We start from the raw sequence: 18,102 nt of genomic DNA, 5'->3' as shown, positions 1-18,102 counted from the left end.
GCTCATTTTAAATCAAAGATTAAATAATAAGATACCAATTTCCAAGATTTCAAAGATTATTTAAAATGCTATTAACAGGGAAGAATTATTTAATTTCTAGGGCTGGAGACAATTTTATAAGAACAACACCTTTTTTAGAATAAAGCCATCACATAGCCTTATTAAAACAACAATCACTGATAAACTTTCCTGCTATGGTACATCTACTTTTCTCTGTAATTGTTAACAAGCTATTATAATTACCCCTTAAAATCTGTATGAGAAGTCTTGTTGGCATTTTTTTTCCTTTTTTTGTTTTTTTCCCCAACGTAAGAATTGTAACTGATAAATTTTTTCAAATGTCTGAATATAAACCTCACGCAGGAAAAAATACTGAAGTACCATAGATCATTTCTTTCCGCATGACCATTTCAGGCAGATTCATATTGCTTTTCATCTATGTCTGAGATGAAGCAGTAGTTTTCTTCAAAACAATTCTCCTTGCAGTGTGCAAAACCTGGCAGCCTCGGGTCAGATTAGATTGTAAATCTTGACCAAAGAAACAGTCAGAGGCAACTATTAATGGGCATTTCTCAATAAATGCTTTTGTATGGAAAAAGTAACAAAAGTACACACATGGGAGGAATTGTAATGAAAAGGTAACTTAGCAAAGCACATGATTCAGTAAAAACTGCCTTTTGCTATTAACTATTACTTTGCTATTTGAGCTTGAAATAAATGCAAATGTCATGGATTCAAACGCATACCTAGTAAAATTCTATTCATTTCAGCAATATAAAAATGAATATGCCCATGGCAATTTTGTGTATTCAGTCTGGATGTTTTAGAGGGCTACATCAATGCTTAAACTAGAAATCAATTTACTTATCTCATAATATAATATCATTCACTACAAGCTGCATATCCAGTAAAAGCAACGCACCAACCAGTAAGTGTCACTTGTCCTTTTAAGTGTACTACTCCCATCCTAAAAAATAGCATATTTATGAGGACTGTTAATATTTACTCCATGTAACTACTGCTCTTCATTCAAATCACCATTCTTGATACAGGTTTTCCAGAAGCAAAAGTAATGGCAAATGCTATAACCCCCCCTCAAAAACCTGAATAATTGTATCGTGTGTACCGATATTACATTGAACCAACTTCAAGCGATAGACTTGCATTCAGTCAAAATGGATGACAGCAACGAAGTGCAACTGGATTTCACAAAGCAAGCATTAGTATTCTCTCTCTGTACCTGAAAATTACAGTCAATCCTCTTAAAATGAACCCTCTCCAGAAGTCCACATTATTCATCTCAACTTCTAGGTATATGCCAAAATAATAAAGGTCAAACATTTCTTTGGCTAAAAAGGTCAGTTTAATATTAGCTACAAAATACCACACTGACGATTTTATAGAATGACAATCAAACAATGCAGATGGATTGCTTTTAAACGGACAGAGTTCAATCATAAAAGAAAGTTTAAGTAAAAATTTTACTTTTAAAAGCCTCTGTTGCTCCAGGTGCATGGTTTTTGTCTGGATGGAATTTCAAAGCAAGTTTTCTATAAGCCTTCTTTAGGTCTTCTTCACCTGCATCCTTTGACACCCCAAGGACTTCATAATAATTTTTACATTTCTTTATACTGCAAAAGAAAATGAAATAAAATATTGTAACCAAAAAGATGTAATCGTAGTATGTTAGAACACAGCTGCAAATGAGGTAACACGTTGCACTGATGGAAAACATTACAACTCTCACTTTTAATACAAAATAAACAAAAAATTCCACCCTACAAACAAATAAGAAAGCCATTTTTCACAATAAGCTCAAAACTGAGCACAATAAACTATTGTATTTGAAATTACTTACTAGATACATTTATTTTGCGCTACTTGTATTGTAAAACTACTACCGTTGTAAGAAAAGGTTTCTGTTTGCAGTTTTTGTAGAATTTCCTCATCTCCAATTATGTGAATATTGCTGTTAATAATGCATAAAATGAGGATTTCAAATTTACTTTGCAGAGCTAGCAGGTAGAAAGACCAGTTTTGACTGTCAACAGCAAATGTATTTTGTTCTGCAGGATATAAAACAAAACAATACCTTCCTTTCTCCAAACAAAAGTGAAGTCACAATTCATTCAAACATTCACTTTTGAGGGAAATAAGGTATGTGAGAACACCTCTGTTGCTGGGAATGCACCTGGATCTTAACAAACTTTCTGTACGTGTTTATGTAAGTTAAAAAAACATACACAGTTCCTGCAATTACAGACTCAACTCATCTCAAATGTTCAGTGAAGACTCTGAAAACCTGGAAATATTCAGTATAAGCAGTCTATATTATATATAGCAGTCTATACTACAAGCAGTCTCACCCAGAGATGAACAGCAAAATCTGGAAATTATTTGATGATTTGTATACTTTACAATAGCCAGAAGAGAGAAACTGCAGTTACAAGGGACTGAGAGAACGTTAGTTCTGTGTAGGTAGGAAGAACTTATCAAACCAATAAATACACCTTAAAATCAATCCTGCTAAGTTTTAGGTTTTGGTTTTTTTTCATAAAAAGTTAGAGAGTTCATCATAAGAGATCAGAAACAGAGAAAAATAAGGCTGAACCACAGAACTGCGCTGCGGAAATGAGGCACACTAACATTTGGTGAATACCAAAAGAAAAGAGCTGGTCTGAGCAAGAAATAGAAATTACATCCAGAAATACTTTAAAAGCTTAATGTGAGTCTCTTCACATGGCTGTAACTGTGTTCACATTCTTTTAAATGCACACATTTCTAGGTAAATATGGGTTTAGTGTTACAAAGACTATACACAGAGTAGCCAAGTGGAAAAAAAGGGAGTAAGCAAGCCTTTGGCAGTTTCGTGAATGAAGAATGGGGACCCTGTAATTAAGGGAATGCTAGCATTAGAAGTACAACCACACCATCGTGTGTGGTCCTCCGTAGTTCTCAGATAGATCAAACCAGGTTGCATTTGAGGGATCCCTTTTCCGGTGTAATGGAACAACACGAGCTTTTACGGCTGTCTCGGTGCAGTGCTCACAAGAGCACTGAATTGAATGTATGCAGGCAGCCGCCAACTCGAACATCCTGTGACATAAATATAGCTCATTATATTGAAGTAGTGTTTAATAAGCTGCAGTTAGGAAGCTGATAAAGCTAATTAAAAAGAATACAATAAATCCATCAACAAGAAGTAATGGAAAGAAAATACATTAAATTACACTCTGAGTACTGGAAACTTGTGTTTGTTAAGTTGTACAATTAGCAAAAATTTTGGTCCCTTCATCTTCAGCCTCAAGATCTGGATTACTTATGAACTGTATCAAAACAAACAGCTTTATTTGAAAGTCTAACAGTATCAGATTAAGATTTATTTCAAGAAATTGCTATCTCAGCATCTGGTCTAAGTTCTTCACCTCAGCTTCCTCCCCCAAAAGCATATGGTCATTTCTCATGGAAGTAACAAACATGGGAAAAAAAATTAAAATTTACTTCTGTGCAGATCTGTTATGCACTTATTTCATAACACTGTAGGATGAAGAGAAAAGCAGAGAAAAAAAAAAACAACCAACCCAAGGAACGTCAACCTGCTCTAATCCTCAAAAACTTGCCCCAGACTTTCCTCCCATTCACGGCCAGTGGAAGTCCCGTGGTGGACAACCCTGATGGGGAAAGTAGGAATGGCTGTTACTGATCAGAAGATGTGCAGGTCAGTACATGACTCACCAGTTTCTGACCCCACAAACTGCTTAGAGCCAGTGCACCAAACCAGAGCTACGTCTTGAGGATGTGCAGGCAGGAACCTGCTGGGTGGGTCATACAGAGCTTGCCCTCAGAAGAGGTGAATGAAACTGCTATCCCGAACCTGGCACACAAACGAGCTGTTACGTGTCAAGAAATAAACATTCTGCCAAGGTATAACACATTTCTATTTTCTCTTTGCATATCTTTGTTAACGTCTGCTTTGTCAAACAAAATATGCAAATGCACAAATATTTCCATTCCGACATTCCTGATTTTGTATGAAGCTATGACTTAGTATTTCGAGCACACCTCATTCCAAATTGCCCTCATACCCTGACTGGCTAGCCCAGGCTAAACAGCCAGCCTTAAACAAAGAAGCCTTTGTGAGCTTGTGATGGCCACCCCTGACTTTTATTCTTCCTTGTGGGTTCACGTCAGGATGGGCCCGCTCACAGGAACACTGCCTGCCACAGACCTGCCACTGATCCTCCAGACCAGGTACACTGCCCTCCTCGTTGCTGCACAGGACGAACCCCGAGATACGCGACTCCTGTTCACTGCCTGGCCTTCAGACCTTCATCTTCAGATCTCAAGCAGGTCAGTGCTGGCTCTTACAAACCCCAGCAGCAAACACGGTCTGCAGGTACTCTGCCGGACAGCCCGAGGAGCACTGCTGCAGGTCACTTCATAGGGAAGCACGTGGACCACGCAAGGCAATTTTACAGAGTTTAGCAGGACTTTGGATTAGGTGGATCAAACTTTAAAGCTAAAGTACATCAAATGATTGTGTAAATACACAGAGGCCAAAAAACTGTACCTGTATCTGGAATTCTCAGCAATGACTTTGTGCTATGAAACCCTCACTACACCCTGACATTACACAAGAGTCTTGCATGATTCTTTTGTCACTTCAAGGCAAAAAGCAATCCTTACAGGGTAATGGCTCGGTTCTTGCCCCCTCAGCAAAGTCCGAGTAGTTTTGCACCAGAACTCCTTCCACAGCAGCTTTGCACTGGGGAAGGCAGCACAAGTGAAGATGATCAGAAGGTGCTTTCCAATTAAACAAGTTTATCAGTGTTTGCGGTGTACCCATGAGAGGCAAAACTTGAATGCATCACAAATCCAACCTGGTAAGCTGGTTTAACTAGCAGGACAAACTGCAGTGGATCACCAGGGCAAGGCACCAGACCCTCCTGTCACACATGGGCTGTGCAGTCACCAGGCTTCTCTGACACCACTTCCTCCTGCCTCTACCTTCAAGAAACGGGGACCGTGGGCTTGGCAAAGGCTCTCCGAGACTTAAGCCTTCTTCCCTCAGATTGCCACCATCCCTATAAGAAACTTCTCTCCAGCTGCTGGGAGCTGTTGGAAGCCATGGCCCACTTCTGATCCCTGCTCCTTAATAGAAGCAGGCCTTTTCGGACATACTCCTCACCGCTTGTCTCCAAGCCAACTGATATTGTAGGCTGAGGCATCACTATCCCACGCTGCCACAATCCCTTGCCTGAACTTTGAGCTGTCCTGTGGAAATTTGGCTCATGAGGGACGGAGGGAGCAATTGTCCACTTGTCTTCCCACTTGTCCCCTGTTCCCAGTCACGCAACAGAGGCCAGCAGAGGCTGGGAAAAGTGAGAGGAAAACCAGTGGATGTTTTAGAAAAGGCCGATCGCTGATGTTAGTTGTGGCTTTTATCCGCATCTGAAACCCCGGTCCTGTAGCACTTGCAGCACGAACTAGTAGTTTTCCAAAAGCTGCATTTCTAACTGTTATTTTTGTTTGGTTTTGCTGCAGTTAAGGCACAGTAATCCGCGGTGCTTATTTACTTGCATATGTAAACCCCACACAGATGTTTCTTTTTAAAATTGCAACTTGCTTATGGACTGCCCCCTTTTGTATTGAACTGGTGTTTGTTTGTTTATTTCTGGCTTATTTCAAAGTTGTTGCTTTCAGTGTCAATTTATTTTTGTGAACTGTGATTCTTGTATTTTTCATTTCTGGCTGGATTACTTCTATTTCAGAATCACTCTGAAGTTCCTTCTGCTCTTTAGCTAATTTCTGCCCTTGCTGAATTGTTAGCCCCCTGCCAGCACCTTGGCAATATCCTTCTGGTTAACAGATTCACTGTCTGTTTTAGGAGGGCACGAGTGCCGGATGCTCCTGAAAAAATATCTGACTTTTTTGAAAGCGGTCTTCTCAAACTGCACCAGAGTAAGCAATGGCCTACATTCATTCACAGCCTGTTGGCAGAGGAATCTTGTCACGGCTTGCAAACCTCCACCATTCCTGCTTGCAGTAGACAAGCCACCTGTGGCAGAACTGCCCAGCGAGCTCTGCCTGCTGCCGCGCTCCTCTCCCTGCTCTGATGGCAGAGCAGGTCCAGAGACGTCTGCTTTCATCCGCAGAAGTTCTGGGGCTACCACCTCTGCTTCTCCTGTGCCTACAAAATGATGTGATCCTATTGCTTTGCTCCTTGTTCCACTGCTCGAATCTACAATTCAGATTAGGTCAACAGCTTTTATCAGGTTAACCAAACCTGCTTGCATTTCTGCATCAAATACCTGCAGTGATCAGTAGCTATGGATTTTGGTTACTACTACATACTTCATAGGGCCTTCCAAAACCTCTGCGTGCACGCATAGGGATGGCCCCAAAGACAAATACTTTGACCACAATCTCCAAAAGCTCCTGCTGGGAGTCACAGTTATTTCTCCCGATGGTAATCTAAACTGAGCAGCACAGCATGCAGCAATGTGAATGCCAGAGATAAAGAACTGCGCAAAAGAAAGCTACGCTGACTACTGATCCCAGTGTTTAGCAGAAAAATGTACTAAAGCACAAACCAGTTTCTACATAGGCTCAAGTTTCCAATGATGACGGAGAGCCTGAAGCAAATGGCATCTTGCAGCTGAATTGGGAATGTGCCAGTCACAGTTTGGATGAAAAAAGTGTGGTCTGCAACAGGTGTTCTAGATTGGAAAGAGGGGCATCTTCGTGCTGCTGTTGCAGAGCTCAAGCTGTTACCAGCATACCCCAAATACGTCCCAGACATTTCACTTCACTGTTTTTCTTACAGATGCAACACCATGTTAGGGTGCATGTCTTGGTACTTGGTCTCAGATGAACTCACTCAGTTTGTTTCTCCTGTGTGTATTAAATGAAATATTCAACTCCATGCTCACATTAGCGTACTTTCCTCCAGATTTTAAGTTCTTTTCTTAACTGTAAGGTGTGGCTTAACTGTAAAAAGGGTACATTAAAGCTTTGACACTGTATCTTCTGTGCCACTTCTCCATGACAGACCTTGTAACTGATTTCTACCTTGACTTTCCCAACCATTCAACTGCATGTTTCAACGATTCACAGCGGTTCTAGAAGCCTAATTAAAGGCATGCCCTGATTTCTTTCTTTTTAAAGACCTGTTGACTGCTCTTATTATTCTATTTTAATTATCTTCATGACCCCGTGTTAAAAAAAGTAACGCTATATCTTTTTGCTGAGTTTGCAGAAGTCTCTGCAGAAGGCCTGCAAAAAGTCACATGGCTTGCATTCCTTACATGAAATGCGTAGAGAGAATTTTTTGGTTTGCTCGGTGAATTCAAGTCAAGTTGCTGATTAACTGTTGACCAGTGCTGGATGAAATTTAATCCTGCCTTGCAAGGGTCCTACAGAACTCATGCCTCTGGCAGGTTGTTTTGGTTCTAGCTCAAAGATCCAAACAATAAATAAATAAATCTTTCCTGTGCTCTCTTCCAAGGGGCAGGCACCAGCAGTGCAGGAGAAGCAATACTCCAACAAAGCTTTCACAAGACAGCAAACCAAGTCCAACATATACTACTCATGGAAGTTATTTTTCAGTTCTCAAAAAGGTAATCTGGAATGTATGCTTTAGCTTCTTTACTAAAGAGGCACTGGACGTCACATGAATTTTAAGATCATTTAAAGGGAATCTTTATAAAGTGTACAACCTATCTACAGCTCCAAAACATTTTTATTCAAATTATGTAGTAAAAGGTAACACACATTTAACAGCATAAAAAGAAATGTGAAAGATTATTACACAGCAGGCAATTGATTCTTTTATTTATTTTTAATTTCATGCTAGTTCACAAAACCTTTCCAAAGTATCTGCACACTTGGTATAAGGCAGATATACTATGAACAGAATTTGCTTGAAAGTAATTAACAGCTCTTTGACAACTGTAATCTGTAAGAATCAACACTTTTCCAGTTAAGTAAAAGAAAAATAAGTTTACATTTTCTTTCTTACACAGATGTTTCATCTCTTTATCTCAGTAAAAAGTGCCAATAACCTATATTGAACATTTGAGGAATTGCTTTAAGTATAGACTGCAGAAGCCAAAAGCAAATCTCCCTTTTTTGCCATGCATGTGATTCTCACGCACTTATCTTGACATTGCTCAGACAGGATTCAATTGCCTAGAGACTTCTAGAGCACTTGCTCTGAAAACACATTAAACCTACTGCCGGTCCTAATAGATTTCTGCTCGCCTCTTGTCAATCATTATGACATGCAGGCCACCTAAACTGTAATGGCAACTTGATCCCGCCCCCGGTGACAAGATAACCACCATTAAGAAAAAGATGCATGCATGCAGATGGTGTTTCCACAGAATTTCAATTCAAAAATAACAAGGTGCTTTTGAATATCTCAACCTTCAAATTGTCCCACTGCAACAGTAAGCTCATTTCTTACAGAGATCAGAGCATCACCCAGCACTTATGCAATCAGTGGGGAGGTATTGCATCTTAGGCTTCTCCCTGTCGAGTAACTTGTTTGCAAGCTCATGCAATGCTCTAGAAAAGTGTTATGATAGCTTGCTAGTAGTGATCAGCGTCCCCTGTGTACGTGGAAAAACTAAAAACAGCACTCAGGTGTTTGTTTGTACTCATATCTGCCCACACTATTAGAGTAACCCTGAAAAGCAATGCAGTTTAATTAGTTATACTGATCCAAGTGTCTTCACTAAGCTTCTTAAATCTAAAGCAAATTTAAGATTTCTGGGCAACTCCAGGCATGCCAATCAGTGATTCAAGCTGGAGAGCTCAGAGCCATCCCTGTCCTACTGCTCACTAGTGCCTGTAAGAAAGGGTTGTACATGGCATGTGTACTTACATCTGGAACACCTCCTCTCAAGTCTATACTGAGTTACTAACACGGAACCAAAAATTCCTAGAGAGAAGAATACCTGAGGATAATGACCATCTTTCAAATCACAAGAATACAGAACAATTTAGTTTGATGGACTCAAATTCATTGTAAGGTTCAGAATTAACAAAGAATTGAAGATTGCTTACCTTGCTATTTAAAAATATAGTTTTTCACAGGAAAAAAACAGAAATCAGGCATGAAACAAAATTAAACCCACCTTTTTTTCACACAGCATTTCTATAACCAATTCAAAGCTCTGAAAACTGTTCAGCTGTGGTAAGGCAGAAGCATATGGTGGTGACAAGCTTGACTCTCTAAAGAATACCCTTCCCAGAGGGGCATGTTTCATTTAACTGGAAAAGTCTGGGGCCCGACTGAAGCAATAACATATGCAGCCTGTCATGTTTCCAACTAAAAAGCTCATTCTCACTGTGGTTTAAATATGAGCTTCCCTTCAGCTATCATCACTGAATGTGTTATATTTTTCCATTAGGTTTTAGCCCACTGTTTGTATTTAATACTGTTCTCCTTGGCAAGGAAAACATCATCTTCTTCACCACAAATTTTTTAAGTGGCGTGTTGATGTCACTAACAGACAACGTGACAAACTCTTCAGATGTTCCAGCAAGACTAGAGATTTGCTCTGCTGATTACTGCACATCTAAACTAAAAGGCAGTCTTTCTCCAAAGGTTTATTAACTGCTCTACTAAAGGATGCATCGCTCGGACTAACGTCAAGATACTGTTTTAACAGCTGATTTTCTATGTTGTATGTAAAATATAAACAAACTTGGGCTACTCTGCAAGCTAGTACAATTGCTTATTCGTAACCACCCCCTGGGGGTGTGTGCGCATGGGGGGGGGTGTTAAAACCCCAAATTTTTTATTCACAAAATAAATTGTTGAAATAGTCACTAAAAAGCAGTGTTGCATCAATATTATTCTCAGTGTGTGACGTGGGTGAATACCTCTGGTTCTGATCTCCCCAAACTGGAATAATTTTGTCTGGTATCTAGTAAGGCCCTTCAAGGAAACAATCCCATAAAAGCATACCATGGAGAAAAGCTGGCTCTATAGCATCATTTTAGGCAAGACGAAGTAGAGAACATTACTTTCTCGTAAAACAAATAAACAAGCAAACAAGAAACAACTTGCAGGCAGCCTGATGTCAAAGCAGACTGCAACTCAGAATGGCGTGTCACGGGGGAGTGAATACTGGCAGTAATACAGCCTTACTTGTAGCAGCTTTCTGGAAATGTGTTACATGTCTTAATCTGATCTAAGCCCCATTTTATGGAGGATTTACTTTCTGGATATTTTGGCTCACAAACGTGTCCACGGCCTCACCTGCATGCACACATACCGCAGCCAGTATCTCAAGGTGGTTGAAAATCCATGTGCTTATTCAGAGTTTACTTTAGATGTACCATGAAGGTCAACTATATCAATCAACCAGGGAGATGACGGTAAATGACAAGTTTTAGTAAATAGCCACAATAAGAGGATAATCATGAGAGATGCTGTTTTCTACCTGCCTGAATACAGTGCTGCTATATCAACAAAGAAAGGCGAGTTTTTCCTCATTGGCAGCACAGCTGAACAGATTGTTGAACGTCAGGAAAAGATCCCAAGACAATATTAACAGCAACATACATTTCACATCAAAAAATTAACACACAGATTTGTGTTCTGCACAATAGGTCAATCTACACAAACTAGGAGATGAGGACCCTTTGATTTCCCTTCTTTGAACTCCCTTGAAAATATCTGGGCTCTGTTTATCTGAAAATAAAGGTGGGTTTTGACGTGTGCAGTTTTAGAGTGGCCACATCAACATTTCTTTAGCACAGAAAAAAAAGAGCACATCTCAAACAGTATTTTTCTCACTCCTACTGACAACGAGCGTATAATGATCACGTAACATAAGAGTTACTCGCCTCAGAAGGACATTTCTATTGATCTTTGTTTCTTTTCTCACATCCTCCTTTTCTGCTGTTGTCCCATCTTAATACTATCATGCTACATGAAGTCCAGACAGTTTACAAACGGTGTTTAGACTATGTGCTTCCATGTTTCTCAGGTATCTGTACTTCCAGAACAAAATAGTTTTTAACACTGTTCTAAGACCAGCCTGAACAGCAAGATTAGCTTGACAACAGACTTTTAAGAGTAAGTACGTAATGCAAACTTAGGTAGCTGAGTATAAAAATATTTAATAGAAACACTGTCCTGCAAGTTGTACTACAGACTTTTCATCACTACGTCCATTTACCATCAGATCTGCTTAATAACTATTTTGAGTATTTTTTTTTTAATTCATCAAGGTTATTTTATGTAGATGGGCATCACCTTTCTTGCAAAGTGACAGCGTATCACACTGTGTTTGAACACAGTAAAACTCTCCCTTCTAGTTACGGTTCAGTACAGGTAACTATTCTCAGCTATGCTTGAATTTTCTTTTCCTTCTCTCGATGCTACCTCTGAAAACGTAAGCACACAACACATAGAATGAAAACCAGCGGTGTGTTTAAGCAAGGCCATACCTGAATACTCCTTCCATTTGGTCTTTGGTGTAGCCTTTCCCACTTTCACTCGCAGCAGATGCATTGCTCTCCTTCGTGCTATTGGGCTTACTTTGATCATTGCTACCGGCTGGTTTTCGGCAGTAGGCGCCTCCCGCAGCAGTACTTCCATTCTTCGTAATAGCTTCCAACAAAACTGTAAAACAACAGGATATCGTAGTGTCATTACAGGCATTAGTAATTAAGTCAGGGCTCTCAAGTATCTTAAATGGGAGCACTACATCGTAAAAGACTAGCTGCTATATTCTCCTTTCTTTTCAATCATCACTTTGTACCACAAACGTATCTGAAACCAGTCTGCAACTCCTTTTCATGGCAAAACTATGGAAAAGCGTTTCAAAATTCATGGTTGGAATTCTCTCAATCTCTGTCAAGGTAATTTAATACTGGAGGAATATCTCCAGGTACTCCATCTCCATGTGTCTTAGAGGCACTGAACGCATTCTTTGGGGTGAAAACATCAAAGTACCTGAATAAGCAACTGCAAACAGAAAAGAGGCACAAATATAACACCCTAAAGAACCTGGCAGTTACTCCACCCAGAGCCCAAACCCAGCTCCTGGTTTGCCTAAGTAGGCAAACTTGTCCTGACAACAGATTTATTGATATTTATGACACAATAATATTTGGTGATATTTATCTGGTTAACAGCCTTTAGAACCAAGAGTTATGGACTTTACAGCAAAACTGACAATTCATTTCCATTGTTTCTTTAACAAAATAAAAAAAGATAAGTAACGTATAATGTCCCAGGGAAAAGGCCGTGGCACCTAATCCAAACTAGACGGCAAACTCTGGGCATCATTTGCGCTGAAGGTGCAGGCTTCTGTTGGCAGCTGCTAAGGAAAACAGGGCTGTTCAGCTCCACGTCTTTCCCAACAAGCAGCCTTGGGGTTACCTCATTACCTCTAGTAAGGTCACAAACAAGAGACTTCCTGATTAAATTCAAGCGTGACAGAACACATACACGCTTAGAGGAAACGGAAAATAGGTAGCGGGACTGAAGTACCTCCCTGCCTGTGGAACAGGGGCAGGCCTCACGTGAATGTCAGCCATCTTGGACTCCAAAATAAAGGCTGCTTCATTACACCGGTGTTAATGCTTTCAGACAACACGAAGGCAGCATCCTTATTCCAATGCACAAAGAATGGCTTAGGGCATGGGCTCAGTTCCTGAGCCCCAGGATGGATGACTTGACTAGTGTCACAACCTAGCCCACGCTTATCCAGGGAAGCGAACAAGAACCCCTACATCTCAGAAAAGCATTGATAACGTCTCGTCATGGCAAGAGTGATGAGAACCAGAAAGATGAACCCACGTTTTTGTCAGACTGGAAAATTGCAACACACTCTACTAGGGGTTTCTTCAGCGTGTCAGCTGCTGCATTACACAGGTATTTGTAACCTGAGCCATGAGTGGCCACAAACTGATGTTCTATACCCCCCTTCAGACAACACTAGCTGAAATTTCAACTATTGTTTGCCCCAGGTAAATTGGGACCAGTCAGCTACAGCCAACTCTTGATTCCTCAATCCTGAAAGCCAGTGTACTTTTGCTAGATCTTTAAATCCTCTCTCAGATCACAGAAGGAAAGATCTCAAATACAGTCCTTTTAACAAATCATCAGACATGAAGTTGCCTTCTTCTTTCTGGATGTAAGCCTGCTTTCTGGGGGCATCCGTCTTATCAATAAATCAGAACCAGTCCCATTCTAACCCAGGGGACTGCACAAGAAACATAATGTAGATAAGAGGTTATTAAATAGCCTCTCTTTACTGAAGAGACAGCCTTCCAGAGCAAGATGGCAAACTACATAGCATTTCATAAACAAGCAGGATTTAGTGTCATTAAAAAAGATCCCACTCACCGTGAAAGCACGTTGTAGCTTTACTGTTAAAAAGCATTTTCCTCTAGAAGCTAATGAGAAGAAGCCTGAAGGACTTTCTCCTAAATCTAATTAAAAAAATTCTCTTCTGCTTAGCACGGTCTCTCCCAAAGCAGCAGCAAACTGGGATCCTACACGTTCCAGCTTGTACCTCAGAGAAGCACAGGAAGGAAAAGGAAGCAGAGCTTTGTTTAAAAGGAAAAGAAGCACTTTTCTGAGACGTGCTTCTTAGAGCTCCCCTGTTTGCTTTTACTTAACACTTTGCCCACGACCCGCTGGCAGCAGCAGCCCCAAGGTCTGCAGGCAGACAGCCCCACGCGGCCCGACCAAGACAGCCAGCTGACTTCAGCGCCGGTCTCGCGTTCGCGCCTGCCTCAGCACGATTCATCAATGGTCAGGTCAGGCTTTTCACTGCGGAAATAAAGACGAGGCTCACATTTATATGCTGGTTTGTACACTCAGGGGATGTTTTCACCACAGACGAAGTGAGGTTCTTGAAAACAGGAAAGCTATAGTTGCAAAAAGGATTATAACTGAAGCACACATCTGAGTAGCTGCAAGCTGCCTCTAATACCATCTGGTACAGCAGTTAAAGTTCTCAGGTCAGTGAAGTAATAACTAATCGAGAATAGAGATGTGAACACAAGTGCCCTCAAAATGAAGCGCTTGCAGACCGGATTTGCTCCAGATAAGCAAGAAGAGAAAACAAAATTATTCTTTTTCTATTTTGTGACCTTCAATATTTAATAATGGTATAATGTGGGATGCTACCGATCACGCCACCCTGACTTACCCTCTATAAACAATGCTTAATGAACAGTTTTGCAAAGCCTGTCTTTGTACCGGTATTCCTCTAGAAAATCCCCATCCCTACGCTAACGCTTGTGCAGTATCAGAAGCACTAATAATGGTAGAAACGCAGATACAGGCAACAATTTGCATTTCTAACCTCCAGCAACTCCTCAGAGCAAATCCAGGCGGTAAGTCTGTTCAGGAGCTGCCTTGCCTGCGCTATGCTTTCAACACCACTACTTCCTAAAAACCTTGCCAAAGCTCTCATCTACGTAATGGAGCTGCAGTGCCGAGGAGACAATCTAGGACACTCGCAGAAAGTAAGCGTTATTAAGGCAAATCCGTAAGCGTTAACTTTGCAAGCTAGCAGGACACAGCACACACAAACATGCTACTGCTCTGCGTTGAAAAAGAAAATCCTACAAAGGGTCTGGAGCTGTTGTTTCCTTCAGGTAAAAATATTCAGTTCATATAGTCACAACAAATTTTGACTCATCCATGAACTGGTGGTGGTAAAACCAGATGTTAGAATGGCACTACTAACGGTGTATGAAAGAGAAATTTCAGAGTGCACACGGGTGTTTTAAAATAGGATATGCAAGGAGTCAATGATTTATTTTCTTGGCAGGTTAAGACGATGAATCTCACCTCCAAGTGTACGAAGGCTCTCTTGCATGCACTGTTAGTCATTTCTGAATGAAAGATCTTCGCACTGCATCTGATTCCACTGTGGATCAAACACGACTCCTGTTTCACTAATGGAAAGAACAGCTGAACTTCCTTCTACTAGAACACCACCCCCCAAAAAAATGAAGCTCACATACTCCTGAAAAGAAAGGTTTGCTTTTAAAGGCAGCATCAGAAGCAGTGCAAGAAATCTTGAGAAGCCCTGAAAAATAAAGCTGTCCGTAATGTCATCTGGTGCCTTCAGCTCCAAGCAGAATGGCGCATATGTTTGAAAAGGAGATCATCCTTTGTTATCTTTAAATCCACTCTTACAAATCTTTTCCAGACAAGCAATTAGTTTCCATTCAGTTGCAAGATGAATCACTATCAAAATCATAATCAAACTTAATATTTTGATTGAGCAGCTGAATTGTACAACAATTTTCTAGCAAAGAGTGACGTCAACGTGAACGGTTCCTATGAAGTCATCAGCTAAGTGCCACTGAATAAACACTGACCTTCCACTTCACACTAGTAAAGCCTTAAAATAGCACCACCGCTGCAGTCAGCGCATTTCAGGCTTTGTTTAGCAAAGCTAAACTTCACTGAGGACCGAACTTTAAATGCAAATGTTGCCAAAAATAAGCCACGTGTAATATAGTTTTAGAGATAACAGTTAAAACCTGCTCTACGCCCTTTCGCAATCAACTGTAACACGAGGAGGAGGAAGGTCCCACCAGTAAAAAAACAAAACCCAACTCAGCGCTACCATTCTCGCTGCTTGTATTACCGATGGAACATCATTTATGGAACGGTGGGCAATTATTCCCAAACTGACACTAAAGGTATGCCCTATGGTGAATTTGTGACTTCAGAGAGAAACTGGAAAGAAGTACCTCCTAATACATATCCCAGAGAGAGAACAAGTGAGCACAAGGGCAACCAGGGCTGTCGTATCATCCTTTCACCATAGAAAACCAACCCTTTATGGGGTTTTACGTCCGTAAAATAAGAATTTGTGTTAGAATTAAGTCAGAAACCTCAACTATTTTCTTCTCCTGTGTATATGCTATGACACAATTTTTAATTATCTAATGAATTACTGTTTTCTTTTTTTTTTTTCCAGGTGGACCCCTAACTTAATTTATCTAAAAGGACAATGAGATAATGAAGCAGGCATTTCATTTATTCTTTGTCCCTGTAAAATTCCAGCCCTGATTTACTGCACAATTTCCAGTTCCCGTCCTGAGAACAGGATATTCTGTGTCTTTGCAGCTTTCTGCGCTCTTAACAGGCCAGTTTCAGTGCCTGACAAACTTAAACAAACTCAATGAGTTGGTGTTATTTTGGGAGGAAATGGGATGACTAAAAAAGAATTACCAACCTCCACGGCTAGCGAACTGAAGCATAGAGATATTATAGGTTTACAGCGTCCCCTAATTTCTAAGTACTTAGTTCAAATCAGGTGTAGGGCCTGATTTTTTCAGTGGTATTAGGGCATCTGCAATTCTCATTAGCTTCAGATGGAGCTTTAACTGCCCACCAGTTCCACAAATCAGGCCCTTGTTTCAAGCTGAATACCTGGAAAACGAAGCACAAACAATTAGCTGCCACTAATGGAAACAGAGCGGAGTGACTTACTTAACCTCGCAGAGAAATGCTGTGAGGCACTTGGTGCACAGTTCCCCAGATCACAGGCCACTACCACAACCCCAGGACAATCCTCTTTTCACCAGATCCGTACCTCATTTGTGACACACTTTGCTAATTTCCACAGCGAATAAAACAAGTGTCCTACAGACAATAGCCTAATTAGCCATCTATTTCTTGCTCTGAATACTTTGCAATGGTGGTTACGCAGTAGCGGTCCTACTTAAAATAAAAAAAAAACAGAACAAAACACAAGATCTCAAAACAAATCACATGGAGATGTCTTTCTGTTTTCCCAAGAGCTACTCTATCTCGTTTTGGAGGCAAAGGGTAGTAATAAGGTACGTGAAGCACACAAAACCAGTTGTGCCCTTTGGTGGAACAGGCTGAATTGAAACCCTCAGCCTTCCTGGCCCACACAGATTCCAAAAAGCTGAACACGTTTCCATGCATGTCATCATCTCACACTACAGAAATTTAGGGGAACACAGCAAGCTTCTGTTTGCTTTCATTTCTGAGGAGTATGTAAAGCGGCAAGAATACAAACAGTGCCACATGCTTGATCCAAACAAGGCAGCAGTTACCTTCTTTCTGCTGATTTACCAGCCACATCCATCCGGTCTTGCAGGGAAAACAAACAAACCCTACGTGCTATAAAAAAAAGAAGAGCACGGATGACACCTTAGCTTATTGCCTATGTGTAAGAGTTGGGAGGTAAGAGAGGATGGAAAATGGTCACTGAATCTCCTCGCTTGACATCCAATGATAAAAAAAGGCCTCACGTTTACCATTTCTGGAGCGTGGCTTTGGGGCGAAACTGCAACTGGAAGCACTCCGGGATGCGTTTTGTCCCGCAGCGAGGCCCTTAGGTCAGGGCAGGGCATTAGGGGCAGCCCTTCCTGCCTCCCCAGCGGCGCGGACACCCGGAGCGAGCACCGAAGGAGCGCCGCACGTCGCCGCGCTCCCCGAAGGCACGGGGGGGGGACAGGTGAGCGCGGAAAGCCCAGCGTGCTCCTTGCCCGGGAGGGCTTCCAACGGCGAGAAGGACGCTGAGCTGGGGGTGGCAGCCCCGAGAACCGGGAGCTCGGCGCCCCGTTTCCCCCAGGGCAGCACAGCCCGGCTGCCGCCTCAGCCCCCAGCCCGCAGCGGGGCCCAAAGCAGCGGCCGGGCCGCGGGGAGGCCGCCGGCCCCGGTCCCGGTTCCCTCCCCCCCCCCCCGGTCGGGGGCCTCACCTCGGGCCGTGTCGGTGGGGTAGAGCTTCTGGGCCTTGCCGAGGAAGCGGAGGGCGCGGTCGCGGTCGCCGGCCTCCAGCGCCTCCCTCGCGATGCCGATGCACTTCTCCGCCTCGTCCCGGTTCCCCTCCATGGGCTTCTCCTTCCGCCGCCTCCGCCCGCCGCAGCGCAGGGAGAAGGGGCCCGAAGCCAGAGCGGGGCCGGGCGCGGGGCGGCGGCGGCGGGGTCCCCTCGCTCGGCCGGGCCGGGCTCGCCCTGCCCTCGCCCCTCGCCCCTCGCCCCGCCGTGCCGCTCGCTGCCGGCCCAACCCGCGGCGCCCCGCGGCCCGGCACGGCTCGGCTCGGCTCGGCCCGGCCCGCCGCCTGCTTCCGG

The 18,102-nt window shown here is 42.3% G+C and overlaps 1 protein-coding gene across 1 annotated transcript in view; it reads right to left on the bottom strand.

The window, feature by feature from the left end:
- DNAJB14 (DnaJ heat shock protein family (Hsp40) member B14) overlaps window positions 1–18,102 on the bottom strand; it is a 25,880-nt gene extending 7,778 nt beyond the window's left edge. Inside the window, exons 1-3 of the mRNA XM_080589515.1 lie at window positions 17,731–18,102; window positions 11,467–11,641; window positions 1,486–1,631 (exon numbers count right to left, since the gene is read on the bottom strand). Of these exons, the coding sequence (XP_080445641.1) occupies window positions 1,486–1,631; window positions 11,467–11,641; window positions 17,731–17,863 (454 nt within the window). The 5' untranslated portion in view covers window positions 17,864–18,102. The remainder of the gene's footprint in view (window positions 1–1,485; window positions 1,632–11,466; window positions 11,642–17,730) is intronic.

This window comes from Anser brachyrhynchus (genome assembly GCF_964034855.1).
Source record: "Anser brachyrhynchus genome assembly, chromosome: 4".
NCBI lineage: Eukaryota > Metazoa > Chordata > Aves > Anseriformes > Anatidae > Anser > Anser brachyrhynchus.
This window is presented reverse-complemented; position numbering and strand designations above follow the sequence as displayed.